The sequence below is a fragment of the Danio rerio genome, chromosome 12 (assembly GCF_049306965.1).
Source record: "Danio rerio strain Tuebingen ecotype United States chromosome 12, GRCz12tu, whole genome shotgun sequence".
NCBI lineage: Eukaryota > Metazoa > Chordata > Actinopteri > Cypriniformes > Danionidae > Danio > Danio rerio.
This window is the reverse complement of record NC_133187.1, coordinates 29,767,889-29,783,105: the sequence shown is the minus strand read 5'-3', so window position 1 is coordinate 29,783,105 and position 15,217 is coordinate 29,767,889. Positions and strand designations below refer to the sequence as shown.

The 15,217-nt window shown below is 35.4% G+C and overlaps 1 protein-coding gene across 1 annotated transcript in view; it reads right to left on the bottom strand.

Annotated features, from left to right (window-relative positions):
* cacna1g (calcium channel, voltage-dependent, T type, alpha 1G subunit) overlaps positions 1–15,217 on the bottom strand; it is a 403,764-nt gene that overhangs the window by 164,317 nt on the left and 224,230 nt on the right. The window contains exons 7-10 of the mRNA XM_073918537.1: positions 13,628–13,919; positions 10,434–10,526; positions 6,758–7,562; positions 4,111–4,487 (exon numbers count right to left, since the gene is read on the bottom strand). Coding sequence (XP_073774638.1) covers positions 4,111–4,487; positions 6,758–7,562; positions 10,434–10,526; positions 13,628–13,919 — 1,567 coding nt within the window. The remainder of the gene's footprint in view (positions 1–4,110; positions 4,488–6,757; positions 7,563–10,433; positions 10,527–13,627; positions 13,920–15,217) is intronic.

The following is a 15,217-nucleotide window of genomic DNA, read 5'->3' as shown; positions in this document are numbered from 1 at the left end:
TCCTTAACTTTAGTTTTTACAAATTTAAGTAGAATGAACATAAAATAATTAAGTTGCCCCCCCCCCTCCAAAAACTCAAGAATTGTGTTGCATTAGCTCATTTTAAGTACATCATTTGAACAAACAGCAAACATCTGTTTTAGTGGTTGTCAGCTGCTATTGAAGGGTTAGTTCACCCTAAAAAAATAATTACCTCAAAAGAACACAAAAGAACATATTTTGAAGAATGCTGGTTGCTAGAACTTTCATGGAAGGAAAACAAATGACTATGGAAATCAATGTGTCCCAGAATCTAGCATTTGTTAAAGTGTCTTCTTTCATTTTCAACGGAAGAAAGAAACAGGTTTTGAACAAGTGAAGTGTGAGTAAATATTATAATTTACATTTTGCTGGAAAAGATAACCTACAGTATATATTAAGAGATAAATATAAGATCGTTGAGGGAGTTTGGATACCTTTCAAATTATTCCTAAAATGTGGTGGAGTTGGAAATGAGTTGATTGAAGAATAATAAGAAAAGTCATAAATATTAATGTGAAATACTTCACATAAGATGTTGTTGCTGTTGTTGTTGTTGTTTTTTACTTCTGTACATTCTGAGTGTAAAGTTAAAATGCAATAAAGATGGCACAATTTATTATTTTCACTGTGCAATCTGCATGATTTCTTGATTTAATCTTCAGTCTACTTTCTATCAGTCTATCTTCAGTCTAATTGTGTCATTGCACACCTGTGTACAGTGCAATGCTTTTATAACCAGACTATTACCCAACTTACACTGTAAAAAAAAATAATAATTCTTGCTGCCTTAAATTTATTAGTTGAATCAAATACAGTTTTCCAGTCATCGCAACTTAAATCAATCAAACTGACTAAAAATATTAAGTTAAACTCGTATAACTTAGAAAACTTTGAAAAAAATATATAAAAAAGCAAAATTATATATATATATTTTGGGTTGACCAGACCACAAATAGACAAGGGAGACACATTCCTGTTCAAACCTGCCATTTAAACATCCAGTTGACCACTTTTCCAGTGATTAGGGTCTGTGTGTGGGCGTATATAAATGATACAGGCTTTCTCTGATTTCTCAATCTAATAGAGCAAAATGATTTTGCACAATTTTTATACAGTAAAAAAAGTAACTTTAATAATTATGCATTTGTTGTCAACAATTTACCAGTTAATGCTAAATCAATTAATTAAATTTTATGAATACTCTAAACAATAAGATTTATTTTTAGTTCCAATGAGTTCCTAATGTATCATTTATAAATTTATTAATTTTCTTTTCGGCATTAATCCCGTTATTAGTCCCGTTATTAATCGGGGGTCACCACAGCTGATTGAACCGCCAACTTATCCACCATATGTTTTACGCAGTGGATGCCTTTTTAACTGCAACCCATCACTGGGAAAATTCTTTAAACATGAGTAAAAAAGTGCAGTCAGTACTTCTACCATAGTAGTTTTAAAAATAAGTATCTGCACTTGTGCTTGAGTGAAGAATATGTGTACTTTGCAACCTCTGCACAATTTACACACAAATGCAAACAAGGGTAACAGAAAACAAGTAAAAACATTCATCTTTACTCTTATAGTACCAAACCTACACTGAACAATGTGGGTTTATGGTACATCAAGACTGGCAATAATGTTTTACTTTTTGGCTTTTAAAACAAACCTACAGTTTCAGATGCCTGTAAATGTTTAAATCCTGGCTAGCGTAGTTCAACAAAAGATCCCATAATGTTTAACAATTAGGTCAGTAGGTGGATGATAGGTGGTCTTGTGGATGTTTAAATACATTCAAGCACATGAGCCACTATAATGAAAGAAATATGGTCAAATGCGTTTTTGGCTACCTCTGAGAGTGGTCAAAACTAAAGCTCCACATACTACCCATGTATTTAAAATTGCTTACACGTGATTGGGTAAAAACACTTAAAGTGTCAAAAATAGTGCAGAAAAATCTGCTAAAGCATTCAAATAATGTAAATGTGAATTGCTGATTGTTACTTTTCCAGTTTTATCTTTTATGTGGGCAAAAATATTTAAATTTGATTTAATTTTTTTAAAAACTACCCTGTTTTTTCTTCTCTACCACTCAGATATTTCTGAAAGAACCAGCACCAAAGCCTACTGTTGCTATAGTAACAAACACAACTTGCACACTCATCACTGCATGCTCTCATTTTACTGCTGTAGTGTTATGGCTATTTCAGCATGCAGCTTGGTTTGTAGATTAAATACAACAGAATAAAGTTTCTGTTTAAACTGAACTCTCCTCATGCATTTTAAATGGTTTTTATCATGCGAGTCCTCTGCAACAAATGCATGACATTGAATGATCTTTGTATTTAAAAAAATATTACTGCAGATGTGTGTGTGGTCTGTGACTCATTTCAAGGGCAGCCAAAACTAGAAATTATAATCAAACCAAGATCTACAAATATCTTCATATCAATAAAATGCACTGGTAGTTCCAGCAACCTTTAAATGTTGTGGCCACAATGCAGTAAGTTGACATGTTCCTCAAATCTTTTGTTATTAATAATCTATATTTAAATAGCTGTATATAATATAATTAAATAGCTGTTTATAATATTTAATTTAATTTTAGAAATAAAGTTGATTCCAAAAATCACTTCAATTTCTCTGAAACAATAAATGCTAGCATCAGAATTCTGTCTACATTTCTTGTTGACATTTTTTTTTTCAAACTCCACCAAGGCTGTTTCCATGACCTTTTTAAGATGTTGACAGTCATATATGTGTTCCACGTTGCTAAAAACACTAAAGACACAAATATTTAGCTAACAAGTGAAAAATGGTTGTTTTTGCTTTCTTCCAGGTTCGTTTATTGACTGTCCTGTCTCTACAGATTTGGTAAGTGTGTGATCAATGTTCTTTGTTTCTGTTTATTGAGACGGCAAAGTTAGTTAGTATAATAAGCAGTAATCTTTTAGTTTTTAAAGACATACCTTAGTCAAAATGATTTAGTTACTAAGTTCACAGTATCACTACAATATTATGGACTGAAAATCCTCCACTTCCACACAGCTCGCAGATCCGCTGCATTACCAATCACTGTCTACCTTCCCTGCATCTGTGTTTTGCCGCTGCAGTGCATGTAATGAAACTCCCCTTTTCATACAAACCCTTCCCTCTTTCGCCACTTGACACTCGCACCTAAACAAAGCTGGACTCACCCACTTTCCTGACTTTTTTCAAACTAGAGGTGTGAAGACACCCTGCTAAGACAGGGGGGTTCATACCATTTTAAAACTTAAAAAAATATGAATTAGGATACACATGAGAAAAAATAAATAAATAATCATCCTGAGCTCTGTAAATTCATCTAATAAACTGCATTCACTTTTGGAAAGAGGGTTGCTTGAGATCACAAAGCTAAGGATCGAAATCCTTACCACTGCCCACATTTTCATCCCTGGTTGCCAGCAGACATTCCCATTTTCTTCATATTTTCTGAATAACTCTCAAATTACCATAATATATCATACTAATCACAGTGAGTGATGATGAATGTTGTTTTCTTGTCTGAGAATCAACCATTTTCAGAGAGAAAATATAAAACTCAATATCTCACTCCAAGGAATTCATCATCCTTCAAAGTTGCAATGTCTCATAAAATACTGATAATTTTCCTAGTTCTTCATGTCAAAGCTTTGAGTTACGACTTCAATCAAGAGCAAAGTGGGCATGAACTGTGCTGTGTGCTCTGCTCTGTGAGGCAACTTTTCAGATGTAAAAATCTTTGAAAAATACTAATAAATGTGCCAGTTGCCTTTTCTTTTCATTTCAGCCTTAGACTCATGCTCATTTTCTAGTATAGGAAATTACTTGTAGTACAGTGGTAAACAACCTAAACATGCTGCTAAACAAGGAAAGTCTTGTATTCCATTGCACTGAGCACACAAAATGCCAGTAGGGTGTGTTTTTTTTGCATAGAAAGACATTAATTGCCATTAGTTATGAAACATTCCACCTTTCGAAAAACACCTGAGACAAACATGCAATTTTATCTTATAAATGAGAATTTCCAGAAATCAAATCAGCAGAATGAGCATAGAGACGTGCACTGACCTGTTCATGGTACTCAATGCCCATGCTGAGTGTGTTAATAAGAATGGCGATCATTATTCCTTGTCCAAAATACTTGCTGTCCACAATCTTGCGGAAAGTGCCACAGACCAGTCTCCAGAAATCGATCACCTTTGTTGCCCGAGCTCCTAATGCAAACTTTTTCTTCTTCTTGGGTCCTCTGCTGTCCCGATAATGGGCAACTTGTGTCTCATAGACACCCTCACTGTCAGAGTCTGCCGTCTCATTACCATCTATTCCCTCAGAGTCATTGGCCATTGATTTGGCACAATATGGACAGGTTTCAGGGTCATAGGTCAGAGCTGTGTCTATGTTTGTGCTACTGCAGTTCATGAGGGCATCCTTGGAGATGACCTTGCCTGAAAGTTATAAGAAACAAAAAAATCAGAAAAAATTTGCATGGTTAAATGTCTTTTATATGAAATAATTCAGGGTTGCATTATTTTTACTCTTTTATCGTTCTTTTGAATCTTGGAAAAAATGTTTTTAAAAAAATGCAATAAATAATACTTGTTTAATTTAAACAACAACAACCACCTGTAATCAAGGCTATATCCGATATTGCCTACTATCAAAGACAATAGAATACACAAGACAGGTCACTTGTATAGTTTTAAATGGGGAAAATTGTAATGGTCAATATGGCAAATGAGGCCCCACCTACTAGTACAGGAGCCAATCAGCAATCGATACACACTAACGATTCTCTGAGGTAGAAGTTCAATCTAAAAGCAACCTGATTTTATTTTTTTCGAACATTTAGAAACAAAACTTATGAAACCATTGTTGTTTAACTCTATTGGTGATTCCAAATGTAATGTAACCTCAAGCTTAACAAACAGTTTTAGAGAATTTGATGTTTCCCCATTCAGACAGAATGCCCGAGCATACTGCCCGAGAGGCGTTTCAAAGATGGCCGCCAAATGAAATGAAATTGCCTTAAAGGGACTTTGCTACTACTCAAAAATGTAAAACATTTGAATTTGAATTTAATACACAATCATTAATAAAGTATGTTCTATATCACAGGACATCAGCCCTGTTCCTAGAGATCTACTTTCCTGCAGATTTCAGTTGCAACCCTGACCAAACACACCTGTCTCTAATTATTAAGTGCTACTTCATGTCCTAATTAATTGGTTCAGGTGTGTCTGATCAGAGTTGGAGCTGAATTCTGCATGGAGGTAGCTCTCCAGGAACAGGTTTGTTGACCCCTGTTCTTTATAAGCTGTGTCTCATTTCAGACACTGTATCCACTATAGGATGCATTTTAAGGGTCCTGCGTCATCATTGTGTGACAGAGGCTGTCTTATTTAAAAAAAAAAAAAAAAACGCAGCCTCAAAATGCATCCTTCGTTTCCCACATAATGAAGGAAACAACCGGTGGATCCTTTGCAGCCCCGAACATCCCAAGATTCATTGTGCGCTGGACTTTTTTTAAAAACTACTCCAGATTAAATGTCTAAATTAGGTTTTATTTTACTTCAATTTCTAAACACATGTTAAAAAAAACAGAAAGAGTATGAAATGTCTTACTAAAAAGTGATTTTTTAGACAGTTTACAATTATATGTGCACATGTATAAATCAAAGGAATTATATTTCCAGCTTTTATAAACCTTGTTTTGCCTTCAGATAATCTAATATAAGTTTTAAATTCACTTTAAGAAAGAGACATTACAAATTTCATTGCCACTTATTAACGAGAGCTGTTACGGTTGCTAGGTGATGAGACCTGTCCTCTGTAGGCTTGATCGTCTCATTTCAAAACACTTAGTTTGGCCTTTGAGAACTTTGAAAGACTCACCTTTGAAGTCTGCATCCTTCGGAGGATGCAGACTCTGAAATGGCACGCAGCTATAGTATGAATGTGAGTAGCATAAATTGAGTTTTCAACATCCACTATTTGTCATTGTCACATGACCTACCCAGGTCAGTTGCATCGCTTCACTCCCAATAATGAATTCTCTTATGTGGCATTATGGGATAGCCTATTGTAAATTTGATGTGTATTTCAGAATTTCGCAAGAAGTAGTAGGTCATCTGGGACCTTCTCGCACACTGTTTTTTCAATACTTTGAATTCAGACATACTAATCTGCTCGCATATTGTTTTTAATGTACTATATTATATGGAAGTAAGTGATATCGGATGCAGCCCAATATTGTAGACTTTAATACTGGATTTAAAAATAAAAATAAATTGGTTAAAACTATTATATTTGGTTAAAACTAACTACATTCACTCCTTTGGATTTATACAGTTCTAGCTACCTCTGATTTGTTTTTGAGATCTTCAGTGCAAAAGATGATGTGGGCATCAATGATTCTAAATAAAGTCTTAATTCACACAACATATTTTTTTTATTATTATTCAAAAAAAAGTTGTAAATTATTGTAAGTTGTGAAGGTGTAAATTACAAAATAATGCATATAACATAAAAAAATATAAAAAATGTAGCTGTTTATCACCAAACTTGTAAATTTGCTGCAAATAATGTTTTATACTTCATAAAAAAATATTTATATATATTATAATTTTATATTTATAAAATTTATATATATTATTCCTCTATCCTAATAAGTAGTACATAACTCTTACAACTTTTCATTCAAAAATAGTGCATTTACCAGGAGGACCTTGAGTCTCCACCAGGCACTGTGAGGTGTTGATGGGATTTGGTGGTATGTTCAGGCTGGTAAGGACACTAGCAGGATCCAGGATTCTCTGTCTGAGCTGCTCTAAGGCCAGAGACGACTGTAAAGTGGGGTAGTTCTTATGTACTGGAGCTGCAAAGGGCACTGAGTTCCTCTTATACGCATGAAGAACTGTGGGAGACGGTGAAGGGCCACAGCGAAGTGGCTCAAGGTGACCCGAGACCTGATAAACACTATGTACCGATTCGGCACTACTGGGGCCAAAAGACCCACTAAAGGCGTCCTGCTGAGGGACAATAACAGGTAGCATTAGATTGACATTGCCACTTTTGTTGACAATGCCACTCTGCGAAGGATTGTCCACCTCTCGTCCCCCGTCAGATCGGACACTCCCATTGCCCAAATGATAGTGATGGTGGAGGTGGTGGTGGTGATGGTGCATGATGTGACGAATAGATCCCTGACGCTGCTTTTGCCGACGTCTTTTAGTGGGTGGTGCTTCCAGAGGTGGAGAAGCACAGATCCTCAGGCCTGCACGGCGACCCGCAGCCCGGATGAGGTGAGCGATTTGTCTGGTGCCTTTGCGGATGACGTGGACCAGGTATTTGAGCAGCTCATCATAGCAGCTTCCAGGCTCGGAGTAGCTGTTGAGAGTGCTGGCGTTGGACCTAAAGCGAACTCGCTGCTCCTTCATCAGCTGACTCTCTCGTTGCTTGGTCTCGGAGAACTGTGTCGCTATGACAACTAGACAAAGGTTGATCATGAAGAACGAGCCCACCTGAAAAACAGCAAAGGGAGTTGAGCAGATCATGAACGCAGAGAGCTTCGCTGCTCATTAACAACGCTGGTACTGGAACAACAAGAAAAGATGGCAGGATAAAAATAGAAAGCAGAAAATCAATGGTTGTTGCATGTTCTAACAGGACAATTTGGAATAACAGATTGGAGGTTTAATCAATGCCATCTCTAAAGAAAGGTATCCCAAAAATGAAAGATCCATTTCATTTACTTTCCATTATGTAATTCCAAACGTGTTTCATTTACTTTCTTCCTATTAACACAAAAGTCTTTTTGAGAACTGTGATTTTGCTTCCAATTTTGGCAACCAGGGCTTGCCATTAACTTATTTGATCACCAGCCAATGTGGCTAGTAGTTTACCGACATTACTTTAACTTTTTGTTTATTTCACTTGACTTTTAAAAGTTCAACACTGAAGCCGCCCTTCCACTGCACATGACAAATGACAAGCGACAGACCGAAAGTCATTTAATTTTCAATGGAGAGTAGTCCAGGAGTTGCGTAGAGTTCCAATCATCTCCGTATGTGGAAGATTTACATTCAATTTGAGGTGTGGATCTGTTTTAAACTTCTGCGACTAGGCTGTATGTGACTGGCCCTTTGATACATTTAGTTGAATTTAAGTTACATTGCATCTACATGCCAACTAATTCTCAATAGATTATAAGTAGACTGTTAGGTTGTGGCTAGGGTTAGGGTTAGTCCAAGATGACAAGTACTTGCAAAGCTTCTTATAATCAGTTAAATATCTGTTAAGTATCAGCAAATATTAAGTAAACAGTCTACTAATACGCAAATGAGAAGTAATTGCCATGTAGTTGCAGTGCAACTTTTAGTCAACAAAATGTGCAACAGAGACCAATATTACCGGGGGAAAACATAAAAATGAGGAAATGATGACAACTGTGTAACTGTTAAAGAGTTTTGTGATTTTTTTGACAATTAACTAGAATAAACAAATTATGATTCGTTGGGTATGATCGACGTGTGCAACTACATCCAGTATTTCTTTTTTCTTTTCCAAAAATGTTTAAAGCTACAAAATACCTCCAGATGTTTAGCATAAAACTGCAAGCTACTTACAGAGAACACTTAATTTTCTTAATTCATCTCTAATAATCTTGAGGCACACCACTGTGACATCTGATCTAACAACAACAAAACTGAAATTCGGCATAACTGATATTTATATCAGATAGTGGTGGAAACCAGCATTAAGTTAGCAAGAGTATATGTTCTATTAAACAAAAAAATAATGTATGCTGCAGTATGTTGGAAAACCATTGATTTCAAGGTAAGGTTTTCCTGTTATGGATATCAATGGACAGGTTTTACAAATATTTTTCAACATATTTTTTAGTGTTCAACAACAACAAAAATACTCAAACTGGTTTGGAACAAATCAAGGGAAAGTAAATGACAAAGTTTTCATTTTTGTGTGAACTATCCATTTAATGGACAGAAAATGTGATGTTATACAATTTAAGTTGATTAATGTTGAATTACTAACACTACTGCTTCCTTTTTTCCTTCCTCATCTTTTATGACGTTTACAGTCAAAGTCAGAATTATTGAACCCCCTGAATTATTAACCCCCATTTATTGTTTTCCCCAATTTCTGTTTAACGGAGAGCAGATTTTTTCGACACATTTCCAAACATCATAGTTGTAATAACTCATTTCTAATAACTAATTTATTTTATCTTTGCCATGATGACAGTACATAATATTTGACTGGATATTTTTCAAGACACTTCTATACAGCTTAAAGTGGCATTTAAACAAGGTTAATTAGGTTAACTAGGCAGGGTAAGATAATTAGGCATGTTATTGTACGAATGATGGTTTGTTCTCTAGACAATTAAACAAAAATATTGCTTAAAGGGGCTAATAATTTTAACCTTATAATGACTATTAAAAAAAAAACTAAAACTGCTTTTATTCTAGCCAAAAGAAAATAAATAAGAATTCCTCCAGAAGAAAATATATTATCAGACATACTGTGAAAAAAATCCTTGCTCTGTTAAACATCATTTTGGAAATATTAAAAAAATAAATAAATAAATAAAGGGGGTTTAATAATTCTGATTTCAACTGTACATCCACCACATATAATGTAGTAGTAGCCTGACCTTCTTTCTCTCAATTGCATACAGTATATGGTGTAAACACAAACTCACAAATTACAAAAGCATGTCATTCCCGAAACATCTGTCTAAAATACAAATCATTTTTTAGACAGTTTTATATTACAGTTTTGTGACATACTTGTTCATTGCTTTTCTTTTTGGCTAAGTCCTTTTGTTAATCTGGGGTCGCCACAGCAGAATGAACTGCCAACTTATCCAGCAAGTTTTTACACAGCGGATGCCCTTCCAGCTGCATCCCATCTCTGGGAAACACACACATGCACTTATTCACACTCATACACTACGGACAATTTAGTCTACCCAATTCACCTGTACCGCATGTCTTTGGACTGTGGGGGAAACCATGCACCCGGAGAAAATTCATGCAAATGCAGGGAGAACATGTAAACTCCACACAAAAACACCAACTGACCCAGCCGAGGCTCGAACCAGCGACCTTGCTGTGTGGTGATAGCACTACCTACTGCGCCACTACGTCGCCGTGACATACTTGTTCATTGTTTTAATGTTGGTGATTGCAAACAAACATTACATAGTGGTGAATCTAAATCTGACTCTCTTGTGTTTGTCTAGTGAATTGTCTGGCAGAGTTACATTAGAGACCCCATAAGACAGTCTGTCTGGTCAATGACAGTGATAGTCTAGATATCACTCTCATAAACATTTCCAGATCTGCCCTGCTCAGCCAAAAGCCACTCACTATTATCAGGAGGATGAAGTATATGAAATTGTAGAAGGAGTGAGCATCCATAACAAAGTACATGATGTCCACCCAGCCCTCCAGAGTAATAACCTACAGGAAAGAACAAAAGCAGAGGGATTCAATGGAGCTTATGAGGTTTATAGAGTTTATGAATACATTATTTTAATACAACACTATTTTAGAAAACCGACATCCACCTCAGGCATGGAAAAAAAAAATAAGAAAAACATTGGTAGGAGCCTACTTTTGAAACACTCACAAGCCGACCAAAAGCAGAAGTAATGCCTGATTATATGCTCCTGTGATCAGTTTTTGGTTCTGTACTCAAGCATGCATGATTAGGTCGACAGTACAGATATCTTATGCTCAGGGGAGACACCCTACCCAGCATGCACTCTTCCTTCCCTTTGATTAATCTGTCACAGATTAGGGAGAAACAGGGAAATGCAAAACCGGAAAGTAAAGGCATTTCTCTTGCTATTTACAGGGCAATTGGGTGTGCTTGCAGGATGATGGGCTGTCAGACAGCTAATTCATTTTTAGATGCTAAAAATTAAGCGGCTAACGACAGAACTGGCCCATTGCAGCAGGAAGATTAAGTCACCGGGCCGTTCCACAGTTTAGTACATGACAGCCTCTTTAATATTTAATAGATTTCTATTTTGGTGTGTTGTAAACATATGAAAAAAAATGTAAGTTTAATTTAATTTGAGATTAAAATCGGTCAGCTCGAACTCTCAGATGCAGCAGTAGAATTAAAACCTTATCATCCATTTGTGATTAAAGAACACAAAAAAATTAATAAAGGCAGCTGATCCCAGCAATTGTCTTCATGCCAGACTTTAAAAAGGCTAATCCAAAATCCCAGGGCAAATCAGCTTTGTTATTTAAACACATTGTTAGCATATCGCTGAACAGTAAGGAAAGTCAGGTAAGGACATTTGAGTTCATGATAGTAAAATCAGTCTCAGTTTGGATTTATTAGGATTAACTACTGTGAAACTGTATATCTGATAGATACAAAAAATGTAAAAACTTTGCTTTTTGTATAAATAGTCTGGAAATGTAAAATGTACACTACTGTGCAAAACATAACAGGAAGAAAAAACAATTATTAATTTTCATATGAAAGTGAAACGTTAATGGAAGTAATGGAAAGTATGCAATTTGGCTTTAAAAATAGTACTTTTCAGAATATTTTTGTTTAGATTTTTTTGTTGAAAATATAAGTATTTTCAAAATCTATTGTTTTATTAAAGTTTCTCAGTTACTCAGTCGCTTTGACACATTTCTCGGATCAGAATTTAAATTCTCAAAACTACTTGTCCAGTCTTCATATCGTGTCACTTGTGGACATCAAAAAAGCAGTTTGTCATTCCTTTGAACAAGTTGCAAATGCTTTTGTACATCCATGTAAATGAATATGTACAATACTCTGATGTTATCAATTGCTTATGTCATGTTGGTCAAAATGTATTATTTTGGTCTCAGGTCTCTGTAGTCTCACCCCGACAACACTGAATCATTTGTTTATTGCTGAAGTAATTCATTTATTTATGCATTCATTTTGTTTACAGCTTAGTCCTTTTATAAATCAGGGGTCGCCACATCGGAATGAACCAACACCTTATCCAGCATATGTTTTACGAAACGGATGCGCTTCCAGCTGCAACCCATCACCAGGAAACATCCATAGTACACTACGAATTATTCAGCTTATTCAATTCAACCAGAGCACCCGAAGGAAACCCAAGCGAACATGGGGAGAACATGCAAACTCCACACAGAAACTGACCCAGTCTGGGCTCAAACCAGCCTTCTTGCCGTGAGGTGATCTTGCTACCCACTGCGCCACCGCCATCATAGTGCATTTTTCTATACATTTCCATTAGACTTGTTTTCTAAACAAGGTCTACAATTGGTACATTTTTCCCAAGTGAATCCTGACTTTTTCTAATGAAGGTCCATCTCAGAGGATCTCCAATATTTACATTTCTATGAGGCGAGTAAAGAAACAGATCCTGGATGTTTCTTATTTTTTTGTTTAATTAACCTTATTTTAACATTCAACAGCTCTCAAACAGAGCACTTCTGTGAGGTAGCTTGAACAATCAAGTAATAAATAATGTAAATTCTTAACTTTTTAACTTTAGTGCAACAATAAATATAAAAATAAAAATCTAATATACAAACAAATAGCACCTCGACTTAAAATACCCAGCAGGCAATTCCAAGTTTACATATCTCACAGTTTGCTATGGCAATGTTGTCGTCATGAACTTAATAACTTCACCAGACCCCAGACATACTCGTGCTTTCCAGTTCAAGCTGCTTGCGTGTTCTACTTTGCCAGCATTTAACCAATTGCGGCTCTGCTACAGAGTGATGCCATGCCGCACGCATTATTTCTGTGTGAAGTCAAGAAAGAGGTCTACTGTAACTCTGTGCCACAACATAACTATAGATGTGTTAAAAAATAATGAGAATATATAAATATATATTTGAGTCCTGATAGGAAAGTAACTTCCGATTCTGATCTAGTCAGAACTGCGTGATCGGGCCCGATTTCTAGTCGCGTGATCAGATCTGCATATCCCTAATCAGAACATCCCTCCACAGTACACTGCTATATTGACGACTTGTCTTATCCAGACACAATGACACAAAGACTTGTCAATCTGTCTGCACTGACATGTTCATTGACACAAAAAATGTAGTTTGTAGAGGTAAACTAAAGATTTTAAGCAAAAAAAAAATGAGATTTGCAGCTAATCCATGGTGTTTTGCTATTTGTTCGCAGTTATTTTGAGAAACGGAATTACTGTTTTGCAATTTTCATTTCTCATCTGATAAATGTGCCAAAGCACCTGAGAAAAATTGTAATAAGAGTTAAAATACTAATAAGATGGTAAACACGTGGTTCATTTTTTTCAAAATAATGGCAAGTAGTGACTTGTTGTACCTTAATGTAAAAATAGTACTGATTTCCAATGCTATCAAGGATTAACTTTATGTTAGATAATGGCAAAGTAATCTAAATTTACAAATAGCAACTAAACAACTAGATTACAAGCAATACTTCAACAAGATATGCATTCTTACATCCTCATTAAACTGCAACTGTAGGTGTTTTATAGGTCTTCACATAAGTCTTCACAGCATCAGCAATAAAAACAAGACAAATCACAGACCTGAAAGATGGCAATCCAGGCATATCCAATGTTATCAAAGTTTATGGCCCCCTTGAAGGGATTGGCCTCTCCGGCGGAGCAGTTGGTGTAATACTTGTTCCAGTTGACGCAGGTGGTGTTGTCTGTGCTATTGTAAGATGCCATGTCCAGCTGGCACTGCCGGCCCTCCTCATGGAGCGTGGGGACGGAGGTGCACAGACGCATGCCGTTCTCCCTTGGTTGGGAGCAGATAAACGGGTTTTCATCGTCGTTTTCTGTGTGGTAGTACTTGCGAAGTTCTAGGCTGGTAGGTCTGTACAAAGGATAACAAGATGAATCAAATTTTATAAGTGGAATTTGTTTTTAGACCAAGAGTGATAAATTATTTCTTCTAATAATAGTTTTCTCAAAAACCGAAAGCGTAATCATTTTTTATGATTCTGCAAACCCACTGACCTTCCAGAACAAACGAAATGAGAAAGTTTGAAATTTATATTCCCATCCAATTACAATAAAATGAGAGTGAGAGTACAAAAATGGACTTACAAAGTTTTACAATAGAGCACTAAGTATAATAAACATAGTCCATACTACTATTATGCAATATATAAGTGTATATGTGTCTTCAATGATAACTTATTAGGTAAATTATAAGTTGATATGTAATAAATAAGTCTATATGAGTCTTCATAATAACTTATGATTAAAAATAAATATTTTCAGGATGGATAGATTCTGTAAAGTAAACTTACAGCAGTAATGAATTCCATTAAGTTGCTAGTTCTGTTGTTAATAACGTAGATTACTGAGCTGCCATTACATAGTATTATAGTTTAAATTAATATTCGCAAACAACATGGCAAATTTGCATGTTAAAATAATAATTTGTTGTAAGAATGGCATATGGACTCAACAAATCTGTAATTTTCTGTAAACTGTTGTGTCTACTTGACTTCCTTAATAATGTCCAAAATAATCACCTGTAATAGTCCGTAAATGTGTAAGTTCACCCAAAAATGATAAGCTATTATTTATTTATTAACCCCTAAAGCCATCAGAAATTAATGTAGATCCTTTTTTTCTACTATAGACCATGACATATTTTAACTAAAATTGTGGTCTTTGAGTTACACAAATGCAGGTCAATGGCTACCAGCAGTTATACACGCAAAACAAAATTAATTCCCATGCCTCCTGATGATATATTAAGATCCTATAAAATGAAACTATTACTTTGAACAACTAGCTTCAACACCATCCTGTACATTCCATTCCATTCAAGGCATCTGAAAGCTATGCATGGTGGTCATTTTGTATAAACTATGGAATTTCTAGTAAGAAATTAGACTTAATATTTACCTATTTATCACCACAGCACTCTGTTTCAGATCATTAAACCATTATACATGCCAAGAATTCTATCTGAAAAGTGTGAGATGCCTTCATGTATAAACCCAGCCTCTAAATTGACTTTTTAGCTAAAAATCTTTTTTGATTTTCTTCTGATGAAAAGTCGGTAATATTTTGGATGTCCTGAGGGTGAGTAAGAGCATAATTTCAAGATTTCAGTATGCTCCCTACACATTGCTTTGAATATAGTGTTATATGTAC